This window comes from Pleurodeles waltl, chromosome 1_1 (assembly GCF_031143425.1).
Source record: "Pleurodeles waltl isolate 20211129_DDA chromosome 1_1, aPleWal1.hap1.20221129, whole genome shotgun sequence".
NCBI lineage: Eukaryota > Metazoa > Chordata > Amphibia > Caudata > Salamandridae > Pleurodeles > Pleurodeles waltl.
The window spans coordinates 8,441,971-8,456,128 of NC_090436.1; the positions used below are offsets into that span (position 1 = coordinate 8,441,971).

Genomic DNA, 14,158 nt, shown 5'->3' on the forward strand with positions numbered 1-14,158 from the left:
CAGTGAAGTGTAGGCAGTGCCTAGAAGCCAGGCTTTCTAGAGGTAGCTGTGGATGAGCAGCCAAGGCTTATCTAGGAGACATGCAAAGCCCACGCAATACCACTGGAGTCACACAGTACTCACACACATGAAATAAAATACTCCGTGTATATATACACTAGTAATCATCAATAGGCATAGAAAGTGATAGAAAACAGTGCAAATAGCAATAAGCAACAGTGACCCTAGGGGGCGCCCAAACCATGTGCTAAAAAATGGAATGCGAACACAGGACCCCACCCAGGTAAGTGGAATCTGTAGAGGGGGCTGGGGAGTAAATTACTAGATCATCCCCAAACCACCCAGAAGGAAGGAAAAGAAGGAAATGCCACACGCAGACAAGACTGCAAGGAGCCCGCTGTGGATTCCTGGGTGGAGAGAGGGGACCAGTCCAAGAGTGTTAGAATCTAACGTGGAGATTGTGCACTGTGGGTTTCATATGTGAAGTGTGCATGTATGGAGTGTGTATGTGTGTATGGAGTGTTTCCGTGTGTGTATGAAGTGTGTATATACAAAGTGTGTATATATGAAGTGTGCATGTATGAAGTGTGTATGTGTGTATGAAGTGTTTATGTGTATTTATGTGTGTGTATGTATGAAGTGTGCATGTGTGTGTATATGTATGTGTATGAAGTGTGCATATATGAAGTGTGAAGTGTGCATGTATGAAGTGTGTATGCATGTTGTGTGTATGTATGAAGTGTGTATGTGTATGTATGAAATGTTTATTAAGTGTGTATGTATGAAGTGTGCATGTGTGTATATGTGTATGTATGAAATGTTTAAGTGTGTATGTATGAACTGTGTATGTGTATGTATGAAATGCTTAAGTGTGTATGCATGAGGTGTGTATGTGTATGAATGAAGTTTGTATGTATGTGTGTATGAAATGTGTATGTATGAAGTGTGTATGTATGAAGTGCATATGCATGAGGTGTGTATGTATATGTATGAAGTTTGTATGTATGTGTGAATGAAGTGTGTATGTATGACGTTTGCACGTCTCTGTTCGGGCACAGAGTGTGCAGCTGCGGAGTGCACATAAGGCCCTTGACCTGTGACCCCAGGCTGTATAAACAGTGTGACCTCCCTCGGGGTCCATGGACTGAAGTCCATACACACACATTTACTGTACATTACATGTGAATTTTAAGAAAATGGCACCAAGTTTCCTCAAAAAGAACTCACTGCTCACTCTTGCAACACAGGATGCAAAGGTGTCCCACCCCACCCACCACTACTCATAGGGGTGAGGCACCCTACTCGAGGGATGAGACAACCTACTCATAGGGGTGAGACAACCCACTCCAGGGGTGAGACAACCTACTCCAGGGGTGAGACAACCCACTCCAGGGGCGAGACAACCTACTCAAAGGGGCGAGACAGCCCTACTCCAGGGGCGAGACAACCTACTCAAGGGGTGAATCAATCTACTCCAGGGGCGAGACAACCTACTCATAGGGGTGAGACAACCCACTCCAGGGGTGAGACAGCCCACTCCAGGGTCAAGACAACTCAGTCCAGGAGTGAGACAACCTACTCATAGGGGTGAGACAACCCACTCCAGGGGTGAGACAACCTACTCCAGGGGCGAGACAACCTACTCCAGGGGTGAATCAATCTACTCCATGGGCGAGACAACCTACTACAGGGTCAAGACAACTCACTCCAGGGGACAGACACCCTACTCATAGGAGTGAGACGACCTACTCATAGGGGCGAGACAGCCTATTCAAGAGGTGAGACAACCTACTCCATGGACAAGACAACCTACTTAAGGGGTGATACAACCTACTCAGAGGGGAGAGACAATCTACTCCAGGGGCGTGACAACCTACTCCAGGGGCGAGACAACCCATTCCAGGGGTGAGACAACCCACTCCAGGGGAAAGACACCTTACTCAAAGGGGGGAGAGACATCCTACTCATAGGGGTGAGACACCGTACTCCACGGGTGAGACACCCCACTCCAGGTACAAGACAACCTACTCCAGGGGAGAGACACCATACTCCAGGGGCAAGACAACCCACTCCAGGGGCGAGACAACCCATTTCACGGGCGAGACAACCTACTCATAGGGGAGAGACAACGTACTCCAGGGGAGAGACCCTACTCATAGAGGAGAGACAGCCTACTCCGTTGGTAATGCACTCTACTCCAGAGGTGAGACACCTCACTCCAGGGGCGAGACAACCCGTTCCAGGGGCGAGACAACCTGCTTCGGTGAAGAGACAACCAGCTCCAGCAGTGACGAGACAGCCTTATACCGAGACGGACATACCTGAGATGGAGACTCGTCCCCTGCACGGTAGTCGGTCGTCCATGGGGCCGGCATCAGAGGGGCTGTGGACACAAGAACACAGGCATGGTTCAGGCAGGTACCAGGGAGAAAGTATAGTGCTTAGATACCACAGGGGAGCTACACTCGACATGTGAGACATAGACATGGCACAGACAGAGATTATAGTGCTTAGATACCACAGGGGAGCTACACTCGACATGTGAGACATAGACATGGCACAGACAGAGATTATAGTGCTTAGATACCACAGGGGAGCTACACTCGACATGTGAGACATAGACATGGTACAGACAGAGATTATAGTGCTTAAATATCACAGGAGAGCTTCACTCGACATGTGAGACATAGACATGGCACAGACAGAGATTATAGTGCTTAGATACCACAGGGGAGCTACACTCGACATGTGAGACATAGACATGGCACAGACAGAGATTATAGTGCTTAGATACCACAGGAGAGCTACATTCGACATGTGAGACATAGACATGGTACAGACAGAGATTATAGTGCTTAGATACCACAGGGGAGCTTCATTCGACATGTGAGACACAGTGATGGCACATACAAGTCACAGGGAGAGAGTATAGTGCTTAGATACCACAGGAGCACTTGACACTACCTGTGAGACACAGACATGGTAGAGACAGGTCACAAGCAGAGAGTATAGTGCTTAGATACCACAGGAGCGCTTGACACTATCTGTGAGGCACAGTCATGGTACAGGCAGGTCACGGGCAGAGAGTATAGTGCTTAGATACCACAGGAGCGCTTGACACTACCTTTGAGACACAGATATGGTACAGGCAGGTCACAGGCAGAGAGTACAGTGCTTAGATGCCACAGGAGAGCTTGACACTACTCAGCCATAGTACAGACAGGTCAAAGGAAGAGAGTACAGTGCTTAGGTACCACAGGAGCACTTGACACTACTTGTGAGACAGTCATGGTACCGACATGTCACAGGCAGAGAGTATAGTGCTTAGATGCCACAGGAGAGCTTGACACTAAATGTGAGACACAGTCATGGTACAGGCAGGTCACGGGCAGAGAGTATAGTGCTTAGATACCACAAGAGAGCTCGACACTACCTGTCAGGCACAGTCATGGTACAGACAGGTCACGGGCAGAGAGTATAGTGCTTATATACTAAGGAATCATTGGCACTACTTGTGAGACACAATCCTGGTGAGAGCCACCGTGAGGTATTAAGCGCCACGAGGAGGGGGCTTTACACCTCGTCGCAAGGCATCAAGGAAGACCCCCACCCTAGATTAACACCTCAAACTTATCACTCTTAGGAAGGGGTACGGGTGGTTGTCTCCGGCCTCTTGGGGTTACCCTCTGTACTGGAAGAAAAGGAGGGGGTTGCTGAGCTCAAACGTCCCCTCAACCCTCTCTCTAGACCTGTGACCTGAAGCCCAGGAGGGCGTGGCCTTTCCTCTCACGCCCCCCCCCCCCCCACCCTCACTCCAAAGTATAGCCAGCAGTTCACTTTAATAATTCACTTACATGTGATTCTGCTCCATTCATCCATTCATCCATTTACACATTCTGCCAAAGCCTTACTGACAGGTCAGGGGCAGCCGGTGCCCCCTCCCCACCTAAAGTGTGCCCCCCCCCCCCCGCGTACACCTTATTCATTCGTCTCAATATTTCTGATTTAACTCGGTTTCCTAATTCTGCCGGTCTCTCCTCTCTCTCTGTCTCTCTCTCTCTCACTATCTCTTCTCTCTCTCTCTCTCTCTCTCTCTCACTATCTCTCTCTTTCTCTCTCTCTCTCTATATGTATCTTTCCATCGGTCTCTCTGCACCTCCCCTCCTGGTCCTCTCTCTCATGCTTCTGTAGTCCCTCCCCTGTCACTCCTTCCAGAGGTCTCTTTTCCACCCTCCTCCCTCCCTCTTTCTATCTCTGTCCCTCTCTCCCAAGGGTTTCCCCCTTCCACGCCTGTATCAGTGTCCCTCTCCTCCCCACCTGCCTCCCGCCCTTCCTCCTTCTATCTCTAGCCCTCTCTCTCTGTCCCTCTCCTCCCCACCTGCCTCCCTCCCTTCTTCTATCTCTATCCTCCTCTCCCTGTCCCTCTTCTCTCCACCTGCCTCCCTCCCTTCCTCCTATCTCTATCCCCCTCTCTCTGTCCATCTCCCCCACATGCCTCCCTCCCTCCCTCCTTCTATCTCTATCCCATCTCTCTGTCCCTCTCCCCCATCTCCCTCCCTCCTTCTATCTCTATCCCCCTCTCTCTCTCACTCTCCCCACCTGCCTCCCTCTCTCCCTCCCGCCTTCTATCTCTATCCCTCTCTCTGTCCCTCTCCTCCCCACCTGCCTCCCTCCCTTCTTCTATCTCTATCCTCCTCTCCCTGTCCCTCTTCTCTCCACCTGCCTCCCTCCCTTCCTCCTATCTCTATCCCCCTCTCTCTGTCCATCTCCCCCACATGCCTCCCTCCCTCCCTCCTTCTATCTCTATCCCCTCTCTCTGTCCCTCTCCCCCATCTCCCTCCCTCCTTCTATCTCTATCCCCCTCTCTCTCTCACTCTCCCCACCTGCCTCCCTCTCTCCCACCCGCCTTCTATCTCTATCCCTCTCTCTGTCCCTCTCCTCCCCACCTGCCTCCCACCCTTCTTCTATCTCTATCCTCCTCTCCCTGTCCCTCTTCTCTCCACCTGCCTCCCTCCCTTCCTCCTATCTCTATCCCCCTCTCTCTGTCCATCTCCCCCACATGCCTCCCTCCCTCCCTCCTTCTATCTCTATCCCCTCTCTCTGTCCCTCTCCCCCATCTCCCTCCCTCCTTCTATCTCTATCCCCCTCTCTCTCTCACTCTCCCCACCTGCCTCCCTCTCTCCCTCCCGCCTTCTATCTCTATCCCTCTCTCCGTCCCTCTCCTCCCCCACCTCTCTCCTATCTCTATCCCCCTCTCTCTGACCCTCTCCTCCCCCCGCCTCCTTCTGTCTCTATCCCCCTCTCTCTGTCCCTCTCCCCCACCTGCCTCCCTCCCTCCTTCTATCTCTATCCCCCTCTCTCTCTCACTCTCCCCACCTGCCTCCCTCCCTCCTTCTATCTCTATCCCTCTCTCTGTCCCTCTCCTCCCCCCGCCTCCTTCTATCTCTATCCCCCTCTCTGAGACCCTCTCCTCTCCCACCTGCCTCCCTCCTTCTGTCTCTATCCCCCTCTCTCTGTCCCTCTCCTCCCCACCTCCCTCCTACTATCTCTATCCCCCTCTCTCTGACCCTCTCCCCACCTCCCCACCTCCTTCTATCTCTATCCCCCTCTCTCTCACTCTCTCCTCCCCCACCTGCCTCCCTCCCTCCCTCCTTCTATCTCTATCCCCCTCTCTCTGTCCCTCTCCCCCACCTGCCTCCCTCCCTCCCTCCTACTATCTCTATCCCCCTCTCTCTGACCCTCTCCCCACCTCCCCACCTCCTTCTATCTCTATCCCCCTCTCTCTCTCTCTCTCACTCTCCCCACATGCCTCCCTCCCTCCCTCCTTCTATCTCTATCCCTCTCTCTGTCCCTCTCCTCCCCACCTCCCTCCTACTATCTCTATCCCCCTCTCTCTGACCCTCTCCCCACCTCCCTCCCTCCATCTCTATCCCCCTCTCTCTCTCTCTCACTCTCCCCACCTGCCTCCCTCCCTCCCTCCTTCTATCTCTACCCCTCTCTCTGTCCCTCTCCCCCACCTCCCTCCCTCCCTCCTTATATCTCCATCCCGCTCTCTCTGTCCCTCTCCCCCACCTGCCTCCCTCCCTCCCCCCTTCTATCTCTATCCCCCTCTCTCTGACTCTCTCCTTCCCACCTGCCTCCCTCCCTCCTTCTATCTCTATCCCCCTCTCTCTGACCCTCTTCTCCCCCACCTGCCTCCCTCCCCCTCCTTCTATCTCTATCCCCCTCTCTCTGACCCTCTTCTCCCCCACCTGCCTCCCTCCCTCCCTCCTTCTATCTCTATCCCCCTCTCTCTGACCCTCTTCTCCCCCACCTGCCTCCCTCCCTCCTTCTATCTCTATCCCCCTCTCTCTGTCCCTCTCCTCCCCACCTGCCTTCCCTCCCTCCTTCTATCTCTATCCCCCTCTCTCTGACTCTCTCCTCCCCACCTGCCTTCCCTCCCTCCTTCTATCTCTATCCCCCTCTCTGACCCTCTTCTCCCCACCTGCCTCCCTCCCTCCTTCTATCTCTATCCCCCTCTCTCTGACTCTCTCCTCCCCACCTGCCTTCCCTCCCTCCTTCTATCTCTATCCCCCTCTCTCTGACCCTCTTCTCCCCCACCTGCCTCCCTCCCTCCTTCTATCTCTATCCCCCTCTCTCTGTCCCTCTCCTCCCCACCTGCCTTCCCTCCCTCCTTCTATCTCTATCCCCCTCTCTCTGACTCTCTCCTCCCCACCTGCCTTCCCTCCCTCCTTCTATCTCTATCCCCCTCTCTGACCCTCTTCTCCCCACCTGCCTCCCTCCCTCCTTCTATCTCTATCCCCCTCTCTCTGACTCTCTCCTCCCCACCTGCCTTCCCTCCCTCCTTCTATCTCTATCCCCCTCTCTGACCCTCTTCTCCCCCACCTGCCTCCCTCCCCCTCCTTCTATCTCTACCCCTCTCTCTGTCCCTCTCCCCCAACACCCTCCCTCCCTCCTTATATCTCCATCCCGCTCTCTCTGTCCCTCTCCCCCACCTGCCTCCCTCCCTCCCCCCTTCTATCTCTATCCCCTCTCTCTGCCTCTCTCCTCCCACCTGCCTCCCTCCCTCCTTCTATCTCTATCCTCCTCTCTCTGTCCCTCTCCTCCCCACCTGCCTTCCCTCCCTCCCTCTATCTCTATCCCCCTCTCTGACCCTCTTCTCCCCCACCTGCCTCCCTCCCCCTCCTTCTATCTCTATCCCCCTCTCTCTGTCCCTCTCTCTCTCTATCTCTGTCCCCCTCTCCCAGTAGCCCCCCAACGCCTGTACCTCTGCCCCTCTCTCTCCCTCTCTGTTTCCCCTTGCCCCCTCTCCCTTCTCACAATCCAGACTTCCCTCCCCTCTATCACCCAGCTTGACCTCCCTCATATTTACTCCTAATGTAAATTGATTACAAAAAACACAATATTGGTCTAAGCTGATGCTTTCTGCATCTTAACACATTTCTTCCTCCTCTCCTGGTGGGTGGACACTGAGGGGGGCTGGGGTCTCCCCTGCAGACCCCACCCATGCCAGGAGAGGCATAAGGGGATGGGGGGGGGGGGGGGCTGGGGTCTCCCCTGCAGACCCCACCCATGCCAGGAGAGGCATAAGGGGATGGGGGGGGGGGGGGGCTGGGGTCTCCCCTGCAGACCCCACCCATGCCAGGAGAGGCATAAGGGGATGGGGGGGGGGGGGGGGCTGGGGTCTCCCCTGCAGACCCCACCCATGCCAGGAGAGGCATAAGGGGATGGGGGGGGGGGGGGGCTGGGGTCTCCCCTGTAGACCCCACCCATGCCAGGAGAGGCATAAGGGGATGGGGGGGGGGGGGCTGGGGTCTCCCCTGCAGACCCCACCCATGCCAGGAGAGGCATAAGGGGATCGGGGGGAACAGCTGAAGGGGGGCTGGGGTCTCCCTTGAAGACCCCACCCATGCCAGGAGAGATATAAGGGGCTCGGGGTCAGTTGGAGGAGTGCGGGGGTCTCCCCTGCAAACCCCACCCATACCAGGAGAGGCATAAGGGGGTCATGGGCGGGGGAGGGCAGTTGGAAGGGGGTTGGGGTCCCCCCTGCAGACCTCACCCATGCCAGGAGAGACATTAGGGGGTCGGGGGCCAGCAGGAGGTGGGCTGGGATCTCTCCTGCAGATCCCACCCATGCCAGGAGAGGCATAAGGGGGTCGGTGGGCAGCAGGAGGGGGGCTGGGGTCTCCCCTGCAGATCCGACCCATGCCAGGAGAGGCATAAGGGGGTCAGGTAATGGGGGAGGGCAGCTGGGGGGGGGGGCTGCCTCTCTTTCAGCCCTGCTGAGGCCTGGAGACGAGTTTTACCAAGCAGTTTCTTCATTTCATTATTTATATCTAAGGATTCAGCGCTTATGCTCAGTAAACATCTGTTATTCAGCGCCCAGAAGCCCTTCTGGTTGATCGCGCCCGAATATGTTAGGTAAAGAAGTTTCCTTCGTTCTTTATCCAAAGCTTTTTTTTTATTATTTACAATTTCTTATTCCTCTGGCTTTTATTTCCTTTTGCTATCTATTTTTATTAATTCCTGATTTCTTTTATATACATTTATTCCTTCCTCTCTGCTTGTTTCTTATTTTTACTTTTCTTTGTTTTTTTTATTGTTTTTATTTCTTGAGTTAATCCTTTCTTCATTGAATTTCAGTTTTCCCATTTCAACCCCTTTTCTGTTCCCACAATACTACTATTCATGTCATGAGCTTTCAAAGTCTTCGTTTTGTGTTTGATATATTTCTTTCTTAGAGTTGTCCTCGTGGCTTCCTAACTTTGTTCATTTTTACATTTCGTTTTTGCATCTCCGCCAATAGTTTTCTTCATTTGCTTCTCAACATTAAATTTATTTTCTCCATGTTGGATTTAATCTCTTAATTCTGTTATTTTTTTCAATGTATGTTTCTCGCCTCCACCATGTCCCCTTCTCTTTCTTTGGTCCCTCTTCTGTCCAGTTCCTCACCACATTCATCCTCATTCATTTCTTTTTTTTTCTTTTATTCTTGGCACTTGCCTCTGTGCTACTCAGTGCTCCACCTGCCATCCAGCTTCTCATTCTCCAGCTTGAATCTAGTCAATCAATCAAGGATTTATAAAGCAAAGCAATTCACCCGTGAGGGTCTCAAGGGAACACAAAAAAAAGAGATAAAGGAACGGAAAGCAGTGAAAACGAGGGAAAAGCAAAGCGAAAGCAGTGAAAACGATGAGAAAGAGAAGGAGAAAGCTGTGAAAATGACAAAAAAATAAGGAGAAGCAGTGAAACCGACGAAAAAGCAAGCAGAAAGTAGTGAAAACGATGAAAAAGCAAGGAGAAGCAGTGAAAACGATGAAAAAGCAAGGAAAAAACAGTGAAAACAATGAAAAAGCAAGGAGAAGCAGTGAAAACGATGAAAAAGCAAGGAAAAACAGTGAAAACGATGAAAAAGCAAGGAGATAGCAGTGAAAACGACGAAAAAGCAAGGAGAAGCAGTGAAAACGATGAAAAAGCAAGGAAAAACAGTGAAAACGATGAAAAAGCAAGGAGAAGCAGTGAAAACGATGAAAAAGCAAGGAAAAACTGTGAAAACGATGAAAAAGCAAGGAGAAGCAGTGAAAACGATGAAAAAGCAAGGAAAAAACTGTGAAAATGAGGGATAAGCAAGGAGAAAGCAGTGAAAACTAGGGAAAAGCAAGGAGGAAGCAGTGAAAAAGGTGAAAAAGCAAGGAAAAACAGTGAAAACGAGGGAAAATCAAGGAGAAAGCATGCACAAAACAAGCATTTGCAATGCAACGGGTCTCGCATTTCTCCGAGTTAGTAAACTCCCACTTGGACTTTTCTTGCCACATTAAATGGAAAAAAAGAGCGCCATTGCGCTGCTACAGTTCACTCGTAGTGAAACCTATCAGCAAAAGTGCAATTATCTACGTAACCGGCAAAAGTGCAATTAACTATGTAACAAGGTCAATATCATGCAAAGCGCTCGACTTCTGCTCAGCGAGATCATGCTGCGAAAAAAGATAAAAAGTAGTCCACAAACCGGACGGAAAACAGCGAGCCTCGCATGTTTTCAGTTCTTGGTCGCTGCGCTCGAGGGCTAACCACCGGAAAAGGCATGACGTATGCCTGCCTTCCACTAATGAAAGCAAGCAGATTTTAAAAGGCAAGCCCACGAACCAATGAAAGACACGGACGTGACATAGACGGGGCTCCGAGCCCTTTTCTAACTACTAAAGCATCTCGCAAGCGATACGCATGCGCAAGCACATGCAACGCAGGCTCGACCATAAAAAGGGGGTGAAAGCAGTGAAAATAAGGGATAAGCAAGGAGAAAGCACAGATAAAACAAGGGAAATAGCAAGGAAAAAGCAGTGAAAACGAGAGAAAAACAAGGAAAAACCATGCACAAAAAAGGGGGAGAAAGCAGTGAAAACAGGAGAAAAGCAAAGACAGGAGCGAGGCCAATGCAGGAGCACGGGGAGAGCACGGCCTGGGACCTGCTCAATGGGAGGGCACTGTTGTCCCCATTAAGTAGGTCCTGGGAGATGGGAGGGGCCCTGGATGGCAATGAGTGGGATTAGGAGGTAAATAACGGTCAGCAGGCGGGAGCAGCAATGAGGAAAAAGTTAGGAGAAAGCAGTGAAAATGAGAGAAAAGAAAGAAGAGGGCAGCCGAGGAACTGGAAAAAAAAACAAGGAGAAAGCCGTGAAATTGAGGGAAAAGCAAGGAGAAGGCACAGAAAAAACAGCGGGAAAACCAAGGAGAAGGCAGTGAGAATGAGGGAAAAGCAAGGAGAAGACAGTGAGAAGGAGGGAAAAGCAAGGAGAAGAGAGGAGAAAGAGTGACGTAGCAGCACGAGGAGAGCGGAGTCTGGGAATTCTACTGCCCCTGACCTGATGGTCACCACCTCTCCCACCTAGGGCCACCACCCTATGCCAACAGGGGCACGGCTTACCGTCTTGACATGCGCTGCATGACTTGTGCTTCCTTGAGTCGCTGCAGCTCTGACATGTAGGCCATGATGCGGCTGTTGCAGACCAGCAGGCTCTTGGAGGCCTCCATGGCCTGCTCCCTCTGGGTGCAGGCGGCCAGCAGCTTGCAGGCACCCTCACGCATGCGCACCTCATGGTCGATCTTCTTCTGGATGTCAGTGTCCTGGGATGGAAAGAAAGAGGACTTCATGAGGAACCAATCAGGTATCTGAGCGGAGATTCTATCAGGAGAAGACACTGCTGTTCACTTTAGACTCACAAACTCAAGCTTTAGGGAAAGGGTGGCTCCCTTAGGGGCCCCTGATAGAGCCAGCTCTGGCCCCGGGCCCAGCCTCTCAGGGGTCTCTGATAGAGCCAGCTCTGGCCCCGGGCCCCAGCCTCTCAGGGGGTCTCGGATAGAGCCAGCTCTGGCCCCGGGCCCCAGCCTCTCAGGGGGTCTCGGATAGAGCCAGCTCTGGCCCCGGGCCCCAGCCTCTCAGGGGGCCCCTGATAGAGCCAGCTCTGGCCCCGGGCCCCAGCCTCTCAGGGGGTCTCTGATAGAGCCAGCTCTGGCCCCGGGCCCCAGCCTCTCAGGGGGTCTCGGATAGAGCCAGCTCTGGCCCTGGGCCCCAGCCTCTCAGGGGGTCTCGGATAGAGCCAGCTCTGGCCCCGGGCCCAGCCTCTCAGGGGGTCTCGGATAGAGCCAGCTCTGTTCTGCAGAAAGTCTTGTCCTCATGATCTTGTATACTTATTAAACAGATTGGTTAACATTGTTTTCCTTTATTTTTAATGTGCTGATTACAGACATTTTGCAGAGAAATGTTGTGTTTATGTTTCATGCAACATCCATACAAAAAGTTTCTTTTAGATCAAAACAGGACCTCACATATGAGACATGAGAGGGAGTCACAGAAATTATTTGCAGCAACATTGCTGAGCTGCTGCTGTGTTACAGTACTGAAAACACACATCACTGTCCCTGAATATTACATGTAAACGCATTTAGTTTTTGGACCGTGTCCTGTGCACTGTCAGTGACCTGACCAAAGAGGGCGTGAAAGAGCTGAAACTGGATCATAAATTCAAACCTTTTCAGAACAGGGGCCCCCACAGTACGTTTGGCCCAAGGCCCCGAACATTCTTAACATGTCCCTATGTCAACCACCTATCAATGGCAGGTAAACTCCTCGGCCACCAGTGGGCGCCAGTACTCAGCCAATGAGAGGCGAGCAAGGCGGTACCCAGGTGAGGGGAGACGCTCTGGATGGTAAAACAGTCTTACAGACACAACCTCTGTGGCAGCTGACGTCATGCATAACATCCATCATGGGAGCCTAGAGAACAAACCTCTCCAAAGCCCATAGGTCTGGCCGCAGCATGCCTGCCATGTTTAAAGTTATTTAATAACATATGCAATAGGCATTAAAATGTCAAAGTAATAAAAAGTACAAACGCTGTCGTCTAACCATGTTGTGTATATTTGTAAAAAAAGATAAACAATGATCCATTTGAAAAGTAAATTAAAAACATAAAATGAATGCTGAACTGAAAGCACAGATGGACCTACACGCCCCGGTGCTGAAGTGGACTTCTTTTTAAAAGAGATGTGCACAAGTGCATAAGCAAAGAGCTGTCACTCACGATGAAGGCAGCCAATGGCTGAGTCAGACTCACTACAACATGCCATGGTAGGCGGAACCCAAATGTAGTTGGTGCAACAACAAGCCAATGAATGATCCGGGTGACCAGAAGCGCGCGCATGTGCGTGCGTGTGCGTGTGTGTGTATTTTGATGACTATGTGTGTTGTTTTTGAGAAAGCATGAGGTTCTAAAACAGCTAAATCTCTCTCTAAGCTAGACCTAAAAAATCACCCCAAAAATAGTAACCACTGCTCTCTGCTCCCCCATGCTTGTGGGAAGGTGAGGGACTGAAGTGCTCTCTCCACCTGCCCTGAGGCTAATGCCCTCCCCTACCCACTGCTGCCCCCTTCAGAGACCCCTACTTTGCTGTTCATCAGTTTAGAGCAAACCAGAGGCAAAGCCCTCCCATCTCAGCCTACCCCGGGCACAGAGGGATCCTTATAGCGCCTAACAGCAAGGCCACCCTCTGCCTCCAGATACACAGCTCCCTGGCTCTCCCAGGCTTCATTTTTCAACATCATTGTTTGTTTCATTATTTCACAAGAGCATTTAAAATTATTTTTAGCAATGATGTCCTAATCTGCAGGCAGCATCACATTGCAAGGGACTCTGGGGTCTGAGTTAGCGTTTGGCAATGGGGTTACTCCCTCGCAAACGTGACGAATATCCCGTCTGCTGTATTGCGATCTCCATAGGAGATGCAGTGATCGCAATAAGGTGGACAGGTTTGTGATGGCCACGATCTCAATCAGGTCCTTTGTTAGTGAAAAGGAGACATCTCTCAAAGATGGTCAACAATCAAAAAGTGTTTTTGCTTTGCTTGTGGTGTACCAGCGCCTGTATAACCTTGGTACAGGTCCAAGCCCATGAGGAATTTGTGTAAGACCCCTTCGAGGGAGAGGGGGAACCAGAACCTTCAAGGTGACGTCATCTCATCTCTCAACTGTAAAACCTGAAACTGCTTGGATTTCTAACCACCAGATTGAAGAATTCAATGCATCAGTAAGACTTAAAAATCCAATTGGACTGCGACCCATACACAACCCACTGAGCAACACTGTGCTGTTTACTGTCCACGATCAGTCGCAGTGGAACTCCAAACCCTCAATAACACGCTCAAAATAGGACTAAGAAACAGGGGATAAACTTTAAAATGTTTACTTTCTAAAACCACACTCGAGTGCATAAAGCACGAAGGGTAGCCACACAGAATGTGGAGATAAATTCAGCAAGGCGTGGCATGGTCAGCCAATACAATAAGAATAGCCCTAATGTGGTTAGGAAGTTCCTAGCATCCTAACTATCTCTTGCTACTTTTAAGCGCTATGCTAAGATTTCACTGAAGCAGCCAATGGCAAGCCCAAGTCACATTTCTTAAGATGGATGCACAGCACATATTCTTGCAGTAAAAACTGCAGGTTCAGCTATTCTCTATCACAGCTCTTGCCTGGAAATGAAAAGCAGCGCCAGGCTGAAGGTCACTTTCCTGCACAGCTCCTGGAGCAGTCTCTGACCAAGGCTTCTAGTCGCTACAAACTGGTGTGACCGCTAGTGTGATAGTCCTAGTGTGAACCCCTCTG

General features: G+C 51.3%; 1 protein-coding gene across 8 annotated transcripts in view; it reads right to left on the minus strand.

The window, feature by feature from the left end:
* The window catches only part of RTKN (rhotekin), a 442,062-nt gene that overhangs the window by 99,588 nt on the left and 328,316 nt on the right, over positions 1-14,158 (minus strand). For all 8 annotated transcript variants that reach the window (XM_069205591.1, XM_069205617.1, XM_069205546.1 and 5 more), the window contains exons 2-3: positions 10,922-11,121; positions 2,322-2,383 (exon numbers count right to left, since the gene is read on the minus strand). In XM_069205591.1, the coding sequence (XP_069061692.1) occupies positions 2,322-2,383; positions 10,922-11,121 (262 nt within the window). The remainder of the gene's footprint in view (positions 1-2,321; positions 2,384-10,921; positions 11,122-14,158) is intronic.